This window comes from Ovis aries, chromosome 9 (assembly GCF_016772045.2).
Source record: "Ovis aries strain OAR_USU_Benz2616 breed Rambouillet chromosome 9, ARS-UI_Ramb_v3.0, whole genome shotgun sequence".
Lineage (NCBI taxonomy): Eukaryota > Metazoa > Chordata > Mammalia > Artiodactyla > Bovidae > Ovis > Ovis aries.
In genome coordinates, this window is record NC_056062.1 from 70,118,491 (window position 1) to 70,135,879 (window position 17,389).

General features: G+C 37.8%; 1 protein-coding gene across 1 annotated transcript in view; it reads left to right on the plus strand.

Moving 5' to 3' along the window:
* ANGPT1 (angiopoietin 1) overlaps positions 1–17,389 on the plus strand; it is a 304,237-nt gene that overhangs the window by 193,076 nt on the left and 93,772 nt on the right. The window contains exon 3 of the mRNA XM_004011787.6: positions 4,142–4,263. Coding sequence (XP_004011836.1) covers positions 4,142–4,263 — 122 coding nt within the window. The remainder of the gene's footprint in view (positions 1–4,141; positions 4,264–17,389) is intronic.

Consider the following 17,389-nt stretch of genomic DNA (forward strand, 5'->3'; position numbering starts at 1 on the left):
GTAAAATGGTGATCATCTAACTAACTTCTAACTCTCCTTCCATGTACATATATTACCCTTCATTCTTCTGTAAAAGTCTAATTGCTGAAGCATCATACCTTGTGTTCTATTTTTTTTTTAATTTGAAAAACATAGTTAAAGTAAAGAAAACAGAAACCTACAGCAAGGCAGATTTTAGTCAATATGCCAGTCAAAGGAATTCTTTTGTGTGGAATATTTTCCTTTTAAGGAAGATTAGAGGCATTTAAGTATTAAAGGGAAGCTGGATGAAATTATCTAGCTCACTTTCTTTAAGAAAAGAGTAATTTTTATTTTTAAAATTTTGCTTATTTTTTAAAGAAAGAACTGAAATTTTATAGTCTATAAATCCTTAGTTTCCAAGTCTTAGATAATTTTTTCTTGTTGTTTTAGTTGCTAAGTCATATACAACTCTTTGTGACCCCATGGACTGTAGCCCACCAGGCATCTCTGTTCATGGGATTTACCAGGCAGAAATACTGGAGTGGGTTACCATTTCCTTCTCCAGGGGATCTTCCTGACCCAAGAATTGAACTCATTTCTCCTGCACTGCAGGTGGATTCTTTACCACTGAGCCACCTGGGAAACCCATATCTTCCTTACTCTATGGTATATTGTGAAAAATTTGTGCTTTGAAATTGTTTCTTGAGGGCTTATGTTACATACTCTTCACTTTCCCCTTTCCTTTCCTCTTCTCTCCTCTCCTTTTTCTTTCATTACCCTTTTATGTTTTCCCCTTCTTTCTCTCTTTCTTTCTTTCTTTCTTTCTGAGATGTGCTTTTGGAACATGTTTAGGCTAAAGAAGGAAATGACTTTTGTCATTTTAATGGAACACTCAGATTATTGCTAAGCAGTAAGTTCCATAGACACATGGAAAGAAAGTGGTCAATTTATCATAGTTTCCTGTACAATTCTCTTCAGTTGCCTGTTTTTGAACTTCAGGCCTATTTTAATACATCAAGGGAGAGAGTTGAAATAAAGCAGCTCTTGGATTAAAATGATGGAGAGAGAAGAAAAGGGGTTGCCTTTTGTATTCAAAATTGGCCTGAGATGACCTAACGCTTAGCCTGTACATTTGAGATTTGTTCCCCTGTTTCTCCCACATTCAGACACTGCTTTAGATTGGGACTGTTATAAGGAAAGTCCAGCTTGATGCTCACCTGGCCTGTTACTCTGTCTCTGAGCATTACCCAACTTGAAAACTGACTCACTAGCCTTTGGTTAGCATCTAACGAATAGCTCTGAATGTCCAGGATTCCAGGCCTCATGCTGGGCTCCGGAGGTTTCAAGGGCCTCAGATGAGCTAGTCCCCCCTTTGTGCAGCTGACCTCCTTCATGGGGCAGAATGATAGTATATGAGTGAACTGACAAGATGATTTCATTTAAATAGTAAAACAGGGCCACCTGATGGAAGATGATGGGGGAGCTCCTTTACAGAGACTAGCCAGGATGGGCCTCCTTAGACAAGACTTGAATTATAAGAGTAAATCACCCATGCATCTGGGAATGGATGGACATTCCAGGCAGGGGAAACTGCAGGGGAAACTGCAAAGACCCTGAGGTGGAGATTAATTTGGCATGTTGGGGTAGCAGTGAGAAGGCCAGTGTGACTGGGGCTTAATGAGCAGGGAAGAGAATGAAAAGGAAGTGAGATTTCAGAAGCAGTCAGGGTCCTGATCACATAGGACCTCGGAAGTTAGGCTGAGAACTTTGGAATTTTAAAGGGAAGTTATGAGCATATTTAACAAAGGACATGACATCTGATTTATGTTTTTTAGAAGAGCACTCTGGTTGCTCTGGACTGGAGGTAGGACAAAGCTGAGAAAAATTAGGGGCTATAGTGTCTCCAGACTTAGATACAGGCAACTTGATTTTCAGTTTTTGATGGATCCGTTTTGTTCTCAGTGTTTTCTCATGTTCTTCTCAGACATGAAGACCAATTTCTGTCCTCTGAAAATTTTGGTATTTGAGAATATTAGGAAGTATGATCAGAGACTACAGAGAATAAAGGAGAAAATAGATTTTAACGGCATATGATATACTTGATTCAATGAGACAATGAATGCATTCATTCAGTAAATATTGAGGGTCCTCTCTATGCCAAGCACTGTTGTAAGTCTCGCCAAAAAATATAGCTGTTTCATCCCCTAGTTAATTATTTCCTAAATTGACATTCTTGTTAATAAACAAACAGAAAACTCACCCAAAGATATGTTTAATAGTTTAAAATTATATCTTGTGTGTCCCTAATCTTTATATTCTCTACAGTTTTTTCCTCTGGGCTGCTTTTAGCTCTGTCTTCAAAATGTAGGTTCTCTTGCTCCTGTTTTCTCTCAGATGAAACAATTTAGGATGGGAAATACTTTTTTTAACACAAATATGAATTTCAATTAGTAGTAGTAACTTTTAGACTAGCTTTCAGATCTGTAATCAATATGATAATTGTATAAATGAATTATAGTTGCTTAAAACTTTTTTAAAGCCCAAATGCCCCACCTTAGTGTTCTCTTCTCTAACCCCTTCAGCAGGGCTGGGACTGGGGTGAAAGCAATGAGATCAAGTTATGCAAGACTGAATCATACATTTGTAGGGGCATACCCTACCTTTAGTTTAAAATGATATTCTGTTCCATGTGGATATTTTTTACATTAATTTTTATCTTTCAAAGTGTTGCATTCAAATATAACTTAATTATTGAGTTTTGGCTCATCCTTAAATCCTACACCTGAGTCAGTTGCCTCTCTCATCTCACCTAGTCCCTATTCTGCTTCCCTGCCAATATATCCTCTTCACCTACAATCTCTCCATTAGCCCAAGCCCCAGCCCTGATCATGTCAGGATATTTTAAAGAGGCTTTTTCTGTGTGAGTCTTATATATTATAGGTTTAAACATGCTACAGAAAAAGAGGAAAGTTCTACTGGTGTCATTTTTAGCGGAGGACCCTTTAGATTGATATTGACCCTCCAGAAGGTTTCCCAGGTCCTTTTCAACAAGTGTTCTAAAAATGGTACCATGGTTATGAAAGTTCTCAAACAGCATAAGGAGTTTTAAAACTAATAGTACTTTCTTCCTTATCCTGTTTACCTCTGTTAAAGAAGGAGGAGAAAGGGACAGGACCAGGGCACTGGCACAGCTTGAAGGCATCTTCTAGAACAGGAACGTATGCTGTTTGCTCAGAGGATGGGTAGGTTTGCATTCATGGCTCAGAGTCATGTTATATTAAAGCCTGACTAGCAGCATGCGTCTTTGTGATTCAAGATGAGGTGAACATTTAGAGTTTCTGGAGGACCCCATGTATGCAGTTGAAAAATAGCTAACAGTCAGTCTTCAGTGCAGTCTGGGTTCCTAGTTACTTCATCTCCTCAGATGAACATCCAGGATGGTTTGATTTTCCCTCTTGTTGGTGTTCTGTGTAAAGCATGAGAATTAGTCACAGTATCTGGGTTTGAAACTCAGTTCTTCCCTTGGTTCCTGTGTGGATTCTGGCTTCTCTCTGAACCTCAGTTTCTTCATTTATAAACTGATAATAATAATTCCACTTACTAATTCACTGGGTACCCATGTCTATGAAATGATGATATCTAGAAGGACTGGCATGAACTAACATGATAGGTGTTCAGTAAATTGTCCTCATGAATCTGTCTAAAGTGTATCATGAGATTTTTGTACATTTCTGATCAGTTTTTGCTAGGTAATGGGACAAGGAAGTTATGTTTTACATGCCTATTAGTTGTTCTTAGTTATATACAGTATCTAAGACCTTGTACTAACAATTATCTTGTACTTGTAAATATTGGAGATATATATACACACACATATAAGGCACAGTGGGCTATCCTAGGGATTGTGGTGGTGATATTTTAGTTGCTAAATCATGTAGGGATTGAGGACATGAAAATTTAAATATGAAAATGATTTTAACAACTCAGTTTTCTCATTCGATTGCAGTTCAATCTTGAACAAATATTATGTTTGAGACATGTAAAGCATTTTTATTAGAATGTAGACCATTTTATTATCCTAGAGAAATATTATTTTAAAAGAAAACACAGCTAAATAAAAAACCCAAAATAATAATTTTGACTCTGTGAAGATTTAAATGTTTTTATCTTTTATCTTAAGGTACTAAATCAAACTTCTCGACTTGAAATACAACTGCTGGAGAATTCATTATCAACATACAAGCTAGAGAAACAACTTCTTCAACAGACAAATGAAATCTTAAAGATTCATGAGAAAAACAGGTGAGAGTTGTTGTATTGCAAAAATATGTACATATGTACTTATATCCTCCACCTTCTGCCACCTCTTAAAAAAGAAGATGGAAGTAATTTGAAAAAAATACAGAGGCAAAATAATTTTTAATATAAAAAGAAATGAGAGTCTAAGGTGACTATTGCAAGTATGGCAAAAATAAGATTAATACTATTGCCTACACTCTTGAAATATTGGCTTTTTATAACTTTTAACACTAATTTATCTAATATTCTGTTGTTCAAATCTTACTGTACCCACAAAAATTAATTCTATGATGAAATTTGCTAACAGAAAATACCAAGATCTATAGTGATAGTGAAAAAAATAGAGCCTCTGAAACTCTAAATTGAATTATCACTTTATCTGCCCTCAACCATTTAAAGACCTACAAGATGGTTGAATTCAGAGTTCTTCTACTAGACAGAAGCACATTTTGTTTTCAGAAAATTACTTCCCTATCAAGCTGGTTCAAGAGCTGTCTCCCCTCAACCCCCATTTAAAGTCATTAACTCTGAACATAATAAATTTCTTTGGTTAGCTCTATAGACAAATTGATACAAGGGATTAGATATGATAGACAGAGTGCCTGAAGAACTATGGACAGAGGTTCATGACATCAGACATGAGGAAGTGATCAAAACCATCCCCAAGGAAAAGAAATGCAAAAAGGCAAAATGGTTGTCTGAAGAGGCCTTACAAATAGCTGAGAAAAGAAGAGAAGCTAAAGGCAAAGATCAAAAGGAAAGATATACCTATTTGAATGCAGAGTTCCAAAGAATAGCAAAGAGAGATAAAGCCTTCCTCAGTGATCAATGCAAAGAAATAGAGGAAAACAATAGAATGGGAAAGACTATAGATCTCTTCAAGAAAATTAGAGATACCAAAGGAGCATTTCATGCAAAGATGGGCACAATGAAGGACAGAAATGGTATAGACCTAACAGAAGCAGAAGATATTAAGACGAGGTGGCAACAGTATACAGAAGAACTGTACAAAAACGATCTTCATGACAAGGATAACCACGATGGTGTGATCACTCACCTAGAGCCAGACATCCTGGAATGTGAAGTCAAGTGGGCCTGAGGAAGCATCACTATGAACAAAGCTAGTGGAGGTGATTGAATTCCAGTTGAGCTATTTCAAATCCTAAAAGATGATGCTGTGAATGTGCTGCACTCAATATGCCAGCAAATTTAGAAAACTCAGCAGTGGCCACAGGACTGGAAAAGGTCAATTTTCATTACAATCCCAAAGAAAGGCAATGCCAAAGAATGTTCAAACTATTGCAAAATTGCACTTATCTCACACGATGGCAAAGTATAGTGCTCAAAATTCTCCAAGCCAGCCTTCAACGTACATAAAGTGTGAACTTCCAGATGTTGAAGCTGAATTTAGAAAAGGCAGAGGAACCAGAGATCAAATTGCCAACATCTGTTGGATCATTGAAAAAATAAGAGAGTTCCAGAAAAATATCTACTTCTGCTTTATAGACTATGCCAAAGCCTTTGACTGTGTGGATCACAACAAACTCCGGAAAATTCTTCAAGAGATGGGAATACCAGACCACCTGACCTGCCTCTTGAGGTATCTGTATGCAAATCAAGAAACAACAGTTATAACTGGACATGGAAAAACAGACTTGTTCCAAATAGGGAAAGGAGTATGTCAAGGCTGTATATTGTCCCCTGCTTATTTAACTTATATGCAGAGTGCATCATGTGAAATGCTGGACTGGAGGAAGCACAAGCTGGAATCAAGATTGCTGGAGAAATATCAATAACTTTGGATATGCAGATGATACCACCCTTATGGCAGAAGCAAAGAAGAACTAAAGAGCCTCTTGATGAAACTGAATGAGGAGAGTGAAAAAGGGGGCTTAAAACTCAACATTCAGAAAACTAAAATCATGGCATCCGGTCCCATCACTTCATGGCAAATAGATGGGAAACAACGAAAACAGTGACAGACTTTATTTTGGGGAGGCTCCAAAATCACTGCAGATGGTGACTGCAGCCATGAAATTAAAAGACTCTTGCTCCTTGGAAGAAAACTTATGACCAATGTAGACAGCATATTGGAGAAGGCAATTGCATCCCACTCCAGTACTCTTGCCTGGAAAATCCCGTGGATGGAGGAGCCTGGTGGGCTGCAGTCCGTGGAGTCACGAGGAGTTGAACACGACTGAGTGACTTCACTTTCACTTTTCAGTTTAATGCATTGGAGAAGGAAATGGCAACCCACTCTAGTGTTCTTGCCTGGAGAGTCAAAGGGACGGAGGAGCCTGGTAGGCTGCCGTCTTTGGGGTCGCACAGAGTTGGAAACGACTGAAGCGACTTAGCAGCAGCTGCAGACAGCATATTAAAAGCAGAGGCAGTACTTTGCCAACAGAGGTCCAGCTAATCAAAGCTCTGACTTTTCCAGTAGTCTTGTATGGATGTGAGAGTTGGACTGTAAAGAAAGCTGAGTGCTGAAGAACTGATGCTTTTGAAGTCTGGTGTTAGAGAAGACTAGAGATTTCCTTGGAGTACAAGGAGATCCAGCCAGTCCATCCTAAAGGAAATCAGTCCTGAATATTCATTGGAAGAACTGATGCTGAAACTGAAACTTCGATACTTTGGCCACCTGCTGCCAAGAACTGACTCATTGGAAAGGACCCTGAGGCTGGGAAAGATTGAAGGCAGGAGAAGGGGATGACAGAGGATGAGATGGTTGTATGGCATCACCGACATGATGCACATGAGTTTGAGTAGGCTCCAGGAGTTGTTGATGGACAGAGAAGCCTGGCATGCTGCATTTGGATTGCAAAGAGTCAAACATAACTGAGCGATTGAATTGACTGAACTGATAGATATATTTTATAAACAATTAGTCATCTCAGGTAAGTGAAATGGGTCTTCCAGATCTTGCAACCAGGATGATTTATAAACTCATTATTTTGAAATTACTAACATTCATGATGGACAATTCAATCAAAATGCTGACCTCTGTAGGACAAAAATGTTCTATATTAACTGTATTTTCTTCTGGATATTTGGACAGCTTGAAGTTTCAGTTCTTATGTATTATTTGATTTAAAGATCATTGTGTTGCTACAAACTAGTTCAATACCATTGTCTTGGTAGAACAGGAGTTTCCACCATATTCCAAACCAAGAAAACACCTACAATGAACTTCTAGTTCTCCTCTTCACCTTATAGATGAGGAAACAGACTCAGTGGAAGTGAGTGATCTATCCAAGGTCACAGAGCTGGGAATGTAATCCATGTTCTTTGTTCCTAGTCCTATTTTTCCCACTATGGCACATTCTCACAATACTGTCTGCAACCTAGAAGGAATTCCCAATTTTATGCTAAGTGTAGACTTTAATGACAATGATTATAATTAAACTTTTATGAAGAAGATAAACATGACTTTGGTATAGAGTCCGAATGGGGTCATTGCATGCTCTGTGACTTGTATTTCTAAGTTCTACATTCATTTATCTTTGTACTGTGTCATGGGTAAACTGTGTAACTATAAATAAACTCGATAGGACTTGACCTTGAACTAGTTGCATGATGAAATGTTCTGGAATTGAAAATCCTGTTTAAAAGTACCAAAACCTCACTGCAGATTCACAGTAACCAGAGACATACATGTGACAGGTACACTTTACTGCAGCTATCCCTTGATTTAGGGTCCCACCATGCTTTAACTTTGTTACTAAAAGCACGCCTCATTTATAATCATGTTTCAAGATGCTATTGTGAAAGATTTGTCTTTGAATGAAGAAGTAAAATAACGACAGTTTTGCCTTATTTTTAGGTTGTTTTTAGAATTCTATAAATAACACATATTTACTGTAGAAAATGAGAAATTTGAGAAGAAAATTAAAAACCATGACCCCATCACATTGAGAGAGCTTCATATGTTGCTGTAAAAAAAAATAAATATATTTTCTTAAAAAGTTGTATCACGCTGTACACACTGTTTTGCAGCCTTCTTTCTTTGGAGATAGATACCTTTTTAAATCAGTAATGATTCCTCTAGTATAATTCTTTAAAACTACATATTATTTCATTTTATAGATGTAACCTAGGGTGGTTTTGATTCATCTTTCATTAAGTGTGTTACCACATATGGTTTCTTTGTTTAAAAAGAAAGTCATCAACATGAATTTATATAATTCAATTCTCCTCCTGCTGATATGCCTGTTCTCTCTTTGTCTGTATCTAACACTGTAGCTGTCAGGATACCTTAAAGAAACTGGGAAGCCTGAAAGGGCTCACCCTTTACTACAAAATCAAATTATTTTCTTAAGTGTCACTTGTACTCAGCTCTTTCCATCTCTCCTTGTTTCTCTCTTCTCTTTCCCTCCCTCCTGCTCAGAGTCATCCTTTCTCTTTTTTTTCCTTCTTTTTCCAAGATTATAGCAATTCCATTTTCTAGCAGTACAAGCATTTCAAAATGTATTCAAGGATTTAGGTTTTAACTTGAAATCTATTTCTGTGCACATGCTGTAAAAAATTTACATGCACTGACTCTCAAGTGTGATGTTGCTGCACATGTGGCTCCTGGGGGTATTTTTCTATCAAAGTGCTGAATCTTCTAGCATTTCCATATCTCTATAATTAGCTTTGTCTTCTGTTGATGGATCCATGTGTGCAATGGAGTGTTGGTGGGACATCTATTCTTAAACCCGGTATATTCTTCCACAAACCGCTTCGAAAAAAATGTTTTTCTTTATACAAGCCAGAAGTACGTATTTGTGATACACAGCATACTTTCCCTATTATGTTTATTGTTATTGTTTATTTTTGTATGTGAAATGGAATTGGAGAAACTCTGCCAAGGTCTTTCTAGAACAACAAAGAAACGTGCCCCCACCCCAACACCATTTAAGTGGATCAAAGGTCAAGGTCAAGCACAAAGCTGTTTAAATATTTTGAAATAGTTTATTGATCATTCCTCCTATTCCTTAAATGAATCTTAATCCTCAAAATGCAACAAGAAGCTATTTCTACATTGAAGCATCTCTGAAATATAAGAACAACATGCCATTAGTTGGCGGGGTCTGGTTTGGATCAGCTAATACACTTTGCAAAGGGGATTATCTAAATTAAGCTTTGCTTCCTCCCCAAGGAATGTCAGAAGTTGTGTCTGGGTGTGTGACTTACTAGTTTTGAGTATGATGGGGCTTCAGCTGCCAAGTCAGTGAGCCCTTCAGAGAGCCCACCACTTCTTTGGCAAAACATAGAGGAATATTTTATAGACAGGATTATGCTACACAGTCATGCTGAGATGTCCTGCTGATCTGCATCCAGACAAACTGACTGCATCACTTATAGGGTTGAAAATAGAAGGCTGGCCGCATTAGAGTCACTTCTTTCTCCCCTGAATGGTGAAAGGCACAAAGCAGGAGCAGGATTAACGACACTTGCTCTAGTGTTTGTTTGCCTAGCAGTCTAGTAGGGGGTGACTCCAGGAAGCTTCCAGTTTGCAATTTTTAGAACTTTTTTTTGACTGGATGCTGTCCTAATCTCAATACTTGGTTTTGTTCCTTACCTCAAGGAGGTAGCACTTAGAAGTAAGAGATCAGTAGCTGTATAATTGAAATTATACAACCAAGAACTCAAGAAATGGGAAGCATTAATATTTACCACAAACACAAGGTTGGTATTGACAAACTGAGAGATGTAATTGTCAACTTTTTTTTTTATTGGATTCCTCCAGTATGTTTCCTGCCACTTCTGCTCAAAAAAATAAAAAGAGTTAGACTGAGAAAGATGTCATAATGCAAATTCCTTCAGCTGAATCAAATATGTAACTGCATCTTTTGGTGTAAAGATATGGTCAGCTGACCACATTTTAAGGCACTTGTTGATCTCTGACTTAACTCTAGTTGTTTCCAAGGTTGGAACATAGCCAAGCAAAAAGAAAAAAAGAAGTCTAGAAGAAATTCTTTTGCCTCACCAGGGAACGCAGAAAGAGAAATCAGCTGTGTACTCTATGTGTACGAAGATGGAACCCTTGAGCTTTCTTGTTTAAACTTGTATCAAATATACAGAATGAAGGAAACTCTTCAATAAGACTGTTTAGAGTAAAGTGAAACTACACAAGTGGTGGTCATTCTGACAGTTTCATAAAAGTTATTTCCTGCCTACCTATCTAATATCAGGCAGGTGAACATATGAGCTAGGTGCTTTACATACACTACTGCTAATACTCCAACTAATCCTCCAAAGTGTTTATCATCATTTTTATTTTATATTAAGTGAGTTGGACTATAAAGAAAGCTGAACACCGAAGAACTGATGCTTTCGAATTGTGGTGCTGGAGAAGACTCTTGAGGGTCCCTTGGACTGCGAGGATATCCAACCAGTCCATCCTAAAGGAGATCAGTCCTGGGTGTTCATTGGAAGGACTGATGTTGAAGCTGAAACTCCAATATTTTGGCCACCTCATGCAAAGAGCTGACTCATTTGAAAAGACCCTGATGCTGGCAAAAATTGAGGGCAGGAGGAAAAGGGGATGATGGAGGATGAAAGGGTTGGATGGCATCACCAATTCAATGTACATGGGTTTGGGTGAACCCCAGGCGTTGGTGATGGACAGGAAGGCCTGGCGTGCTGCAGTCCATGGGGTCGCAAAGAGTCAGACAAGACTGAGTGACTGCACTGAACTGCACTGAAAGTTCAAGAGGTCAAGTAACTTGCCTGGGACCAAACAGCTGATATATGGCAAAATTAAGGTTCAAGTCCATGATGATTGTCTTTCTTAATTATTATAAAAATGTGTTCCCAATGTGATGCAGCCTGAGGATTAATTGATGTGGTTGTCAAGTTATCCTCTTAGCATAATAAAATACAAATTTGAAGAAAGGAATAGGAATTGGTTTTGGCCTATATAGAGATCATTATTTATTCCTTCTAATATTAGAGTAGGCAGTATAACTATTTTACCTTGGGAATTCACTGAACCTATTTGAGAAGTTTCATCTGTTTTCTAGATAGAGCTTATGGAAAGTTATTGAGTTAATTCTAAGTGATTGAAATCCACCTAATTTCATGATACTAAATTGTAACTTTCTAACCAATTACTGTAATTGAACAGTGAAGTATTGGTTTTTAATACTTAATGTCTAAATAAATGAAAAGTTAAATCAGTCTTTCTAATTAAAGTTATCCTCCATCTGGTAAGTTCTTTATAAAATACTGAAGTAAAATCACAACTCATCAATCACTGTTGATACTGTCAATTCCATCTCCTAAATATTTTTCCAATTGGTCTTGTTCTTTCTATTTACTCTCACTCTGTTTTATAGGCCAAAATCCCATTAATTTTTGTCTCAGCCAATGCAGTGACCTCTTTGCATGGCTTAATGCCTTAAACTTTTCAAACCTATCATCCAAAAGTCTGTCAAAGTCTTCTTTCTAAAATTCAAGTCACATTATTTTTCCCATTTTTTTCTTTAGATCTCCACATGTACTAGTTCAGCTCAGCCTCTAAATCTCTAGATAGCATATGCCCAACCCTCAGCTGATTCTCTGTAATGGACTGAGGAAAGCTGTCAAGTGCTTTAGCATGAAACATGGTCCGTGATCATTAATATCCTAATTTTATAGCCTTACTTCAGAAGTCGTCTTATATTTTAGAAGTATGGTCTTATAACTAAGAGCAGGAGCTCTGAGGTCAGACTGCCTGGATTGGCCTTGATTCTGCTGTAAGCTGCTCTGCCACTTATAATTTGTGTGATTTTGAGCAAGTTGTATCAACTTTCTGTGCTTTGGTTGTTCTCATTTGTAACATAGGGGTGATGATAATAGTGCATGGAGTTGATATGAGGATTAATTGAGTTATTGCTTATAAAACACTGATACAGTGCTTGAAACACACAGTAAGTGTTTAATCAGGCTAGTTATTAGTATCACATTGAAGACTTGATGTTTGTTCAGACATGATTGATGCTTGCCTTGTTGGGCTTCCCTGGTGGCGCAGCTGGTAAAGAATCTGCCTCCAGTGAGGAAGACCTGGGTTCAATTCCTGAGTTGGGAAGATCCCCTGCAGAAGGGAAAGGCTACCCACTCCAGTATTCTGGCCTGGAGAATTCCATAGACTGTATAGTGCATGGGGTCGCAAAGAGTTGGACATGACTGAGTGACTTTAACTTTCGCTTTCTTTTGTCTGGAATGCCCTGTAGAGCTCACACATGTCTGTCCTTTCAAAACTCAGTGTAGATAATACCCCTTCCAAGAAGCTTTTTTCTGATTCTGCCAAAGATATTTGCTTATTACAACTTATGAGATTACAATCTACCTTGTTTTTTCCTCCTGTTACTTCACTTATCCCATCACATTGGTGTGTGTGTGTGTATCTATCTATGAACCACTGGACTGTGACCTTCTGGAACATAGAAACTGTGCTTTATTTATTTCTGTGCTCATGCTCCCAAGCACAGTTGTCTGCATATAGTATATATAGTTTTAAATGCTTTTTGAATGTTGACTGATGAGCTGGCAAGTGAACTGGCAAATATCCCAACAAATGTCCTTTATCCATGTGCACACAAACACACACAACTTAAAAATATTTTAATGGAAAACACAGATCACATAGTTTACATTAAATATTGTAAACATTTTCATTGTTCTTACCATAAATAAAATACAGATGGCTTTTATACCACTGTTCTGCATCCCTAAAAGCCCACTGCATGGCAGCCAAGGTTATCAGTCCACATTCTGAGGTTCACTAATTCAGCCCAATTTTTTCATCTAGACAGTATCTCCTCAGACTATTCTAGACTCATGACTGTTTGCATTTTCTTGGCTAATAAAAAAAAAGCCTAACTGATCTAAGTGTTAAATTGTACAGTTCAGTTCAGTTCAGTTCAGTCGCTCAGTCATGTCTGACTGTTTGAGACCTCATGAATCGCAGCATGCCAGGCCTCCCTGGCCATCACCAACTCCCGGAGTTCACTCAGATTCACGTCCATCAAGTCCGTGATGCCATCCAGCCGTCTCATCCGCTGTCGTCCCCTTCTCCTCCTGCCCCCAATCCCTCCCAGCATCAGAGTCTTTTCCAATGAGTCAACTCTTCACATGAGGTGGCCAAAGTACTGGAGTTTCAGCTTTAGCATCATTCCTTCCAAAGAAATCCCAGGGCTGATCTCCTTCAGAATGGACTGGTTGGATCTCCTTGCAGTCCAAGGGACTCTCAAAAGTCTTCTCCAACACCACAGTTCAAAAGCATCAATTCTTCGGTGCTCAGCCTTCTTCACAGTCCAATTCTCACATCCATACATGATCACTGGAAAAACCATAGCCTTGACTAGACAGATCTTAGTCAGCAAAGTAACGTCTCTGCTTTTGAATATACTATCTAGGTTAGTCATAACTTTTCTTCCAAGGAGTAAGTGTCTTTTAATTTCATGGCTGCAGTCACCATCTGCAGTGATTTTGGAGCCCCCCAAAATAAAGTCTGACACTCTTTCTACTGATTCCCCATCTATTGCCCATGAAGTGATGGGACTGGATGCCATGATCTTTGTTTTCTGAATGTTGAGCTTTAAGCCAACTTTTTCACTCTCCACTTTCAATTTCATCAAGAGGCTTTTTAGTTCCTCTTCACTTTCTGCCATGAGGGTGGTGTCATCTGCATATCTGAGGTGACTGATATTTCTCCTGGCAATCTTGATTCCAGCTTGTGTTTCTTCCAACCCAGCATTTCTCATGATGTACTCTGCATAGAAATTAAATAAGCAGGGTGACAGTATACAGCCTTGACGTACTCCTTTTCCTATTTGCAACCAGTCTGTTGTTCCATGTCCAGTTCTAACTGTTGCTTCCTGACCTGCATACAGACTTCTCAAGAGGCAGGTCAGGTGGTCTGGTATTTCCATCTCTCTCAGAATTTTCCACAGTTTATTGTGATCCACACAGTCGAAGGCTTTGGCATAGTCAATAAAGCAAAAATAGATGTTCTTCTGGAACTCTCTTGCTTTTTCCATGATCCAGCCGATGTTGGCAATTTGATGTCTGGTTCCTCTGCCTTTCTAAAACCAGCTTGAACATCAGGAAGTTCACGGTTCACGTACTGCTGAAGCCTGGCTTGGAGAATTTTGAGCATTACTTCACTAGCATGTGAGATGAGTGCAATTGTGCAGTAGTTTGAGCATCCTTTGGCATTGCCTTTCTTTGGAATTGGAATGAAAATTGACCTTTTCCAGTCCTGTGGCCACTGCTGAGTTTTCCAAATTTGCTGGCCTGTTGAGTGCAGCACTTTCACAGCATCATCTTTCAGGATTTGAAATAGCTCCACTGGAATTCCATCACCTCCACTAGCTTTGTTCGTAGGGATGCTTTCTTTTTTCTTTTTTTCTTTTTTTTTTTTTTCAGCGATTGAATATACAAGTTTAATGTTAGGATGCTTTTTTTTTTGTTGTTGTTGTTGCTGTCTCCTTTATTTTTTTTTAATTTTTATTTTTTTTTTATTTTTAGTTTTTTATTTTTTAAGGCCCACTTGACTTCACATTCCAGGATGTCTGGCTCTAGATGAATGATCACACCAACCTGATTATCTGGGTCATGAAGATCTTTTTTGTACAGTTCTTCCGTGTATTCTTGCCACCTCTTAATGTCTTCTGCTTCTGTTAGGTCCATACCATTTCTGTCCTTTATCGAGCCCATCTTTGCATGAAATGTTCCCTTGGTATCTCTAATTTTCTTGAAGAGATCTCTAGTCTTTCCCATTCTGTTCTTTTCCTCTATTTCTTTGCATTGATCCCTGAAGAAGGCTTTCTTATCTCTTCTTTCTATTCTTTGGAACTCTGCATTCAGATGCTTATATCTTTCCTTTTCTCCTTTGCTTTTCACTTCTCTTCTTTTTACAGCTATTTGTAAGGCCTCCCCAGACAGCCATTTTGCTTTTTTGCATTTATTTTCTATGGGGATGGTCTTGTGTTAAATTTTACAGAAGTGTATAAATTGAAATTAAAAATCCCTAATTCCATATTCCCCCACCCCCTGCAGAGAATCATCATTAACAGATTTGCAGTTTGGTACCTATTCTTCCAGACTTTTTAATGAATATATTAAAATATACACGTGTAGATAGAGAGTACATATTTATCTGTGTGGTTGCAGAGATATACACCCATATGCAATTACACATATGCATAGTACATGTTTATATCATGTATGCATATGTGTATAGATTGTAACTATTTTTAAAATGCTGGATTCATTTCTACTTCATAGCAATCTATCATGGATATATTATATATTTAACTATATGCTATACCTCTTTCATTGCCAGAAATGCACTAAAATTTACAGCTCAGTAGAACTTTATGTATTATTTTATAGATTCAAAGATATTGATAATTATCAGCAAATTTTACAGTCTCCCCAAGTGTTCATGGGCTTTCTAATTTCCTCAGACTTTGCTATCCATTTTATTAACCTTGTTTACCTAAGAGGTTATATTGTACATCTTTCTTGGTTATTGACTATTTGGATTCTTCTTCTGGGACTAGCGTATTCATGTATCTTTGTCATTTTTTATTGGATTGTTTCTCTAATGTCATTAACTCCTTACGTAAGTTCTTTAATGGATATTAAAATTTTGTAGTATATACCACCAATATGTTCTCTAGTTTGTTGTTTATTTCTCAGCCTATTTTTAGGAAGAATTTTTAGTGTTATGAGGTTGTATATGTATTTTTTTCTTCTCAGCTTCTGGCTTCCATAGAATATTTAGCTTATTATCTGCCTCAAACTTTAAAAAGTTTGTTTGCTGAATGTTTACCTGTAGTGATCTATGCTTCTGTCCACATTTGAATTACAGAAATATTTAACTTTTTATTTTAAGAAACAATTGACTACATTCAAGTTAGAAAATTCAATATAAATTTAACCTGAACTTAGTATGCCCTTGTTTGAGTACGGGAGTGGAAAGAATATTCTTTGAAAACCATATTTGCAACGCATGTAAGCAACATACAGATTAAAAATAATTTAAAAATTGAAAGAGCTCTGAGGAAATTCAGGCCGATGACAATGAGAAGATTTCTATATTACTGACACCTACCTCCTTGTGTGAGGGCTCCATTTACACACAGAGGACTTAAGGAAATGTCACTACTGTGAAACCAGTTGCTGCTCTGGTACGAACTCTACTGTAGGAGACAATCTGAAAGGGAGAACTTTTTCTGTGAAAGTTTCAAGGTCTGTTGAATGATTTAAAATGCCAGTGTTTTCCATGAGCTATGTTGGAGGAGGCAGACTGTAAAAATTAGGAGGAAAAGTCAACCAAAAACGTCAAAAAGGACTTTGTATATACTCAATTAGAACCTTTTACTGAAGTTAAAGGTCTGGAGTATTTAGCTTATTTTATTCTTCATTGAAGTGTACCTCTGCCTCACACTAGAAGTGGAATGCCAAAATTCTAGGTATGTCTCTTCTCAAAGTGTTTCCAGAAAGAAGAGAAACAGGAAGTACTAAAAATCCAATGAGGAAACTCTTCGGATTTCAAGTTCAATTTGAATAAATATAGGCACACAGTTTTCCTTGTGGCTCAACTGGTAAAGAACCTACCTGCAATGTGGGAGTCCTGGGCTCAGTCCTTGGGTTGGAAAGATCCCCTGGAGAAGGGAAAGGCTACCCACTCCAGTATTCTGGCCTGGAGAATTCTATGGACTATATAGTCCATGGGGTCACAAAGAGTCAGACACGACTGAAAACGTGCACTTTCCATAAATTGCAGTTCCATGGAACACCAATTCTAAGGGATGCATCATAGTAAAATTATTTATTTAGATTTCCCCAAAACTTGACACAGAACTTTTAACTATAGAATGCCTAATAAAAATAAAAATATTATCAGCAGTAGCCACAGAACTGGAAAAGGTCAGTTTTCATTCCAATCCTGAAGAAAGGCAATGCCAAAGAATGTTCAAACTACCACACAAATGCACTCATCTCACATGCTAGCAACGTAATGCTCAAAGTTCTTCAAGTCAGGCTTCAGCAGTACATCAACCATGAACTTCCAGATGTTCAAGCTGGATTTAGAAAAGGCAGAGGAACCAGAGATCAAATTGCTAACATCCACTGGATCATGGAAAAAGCAAGA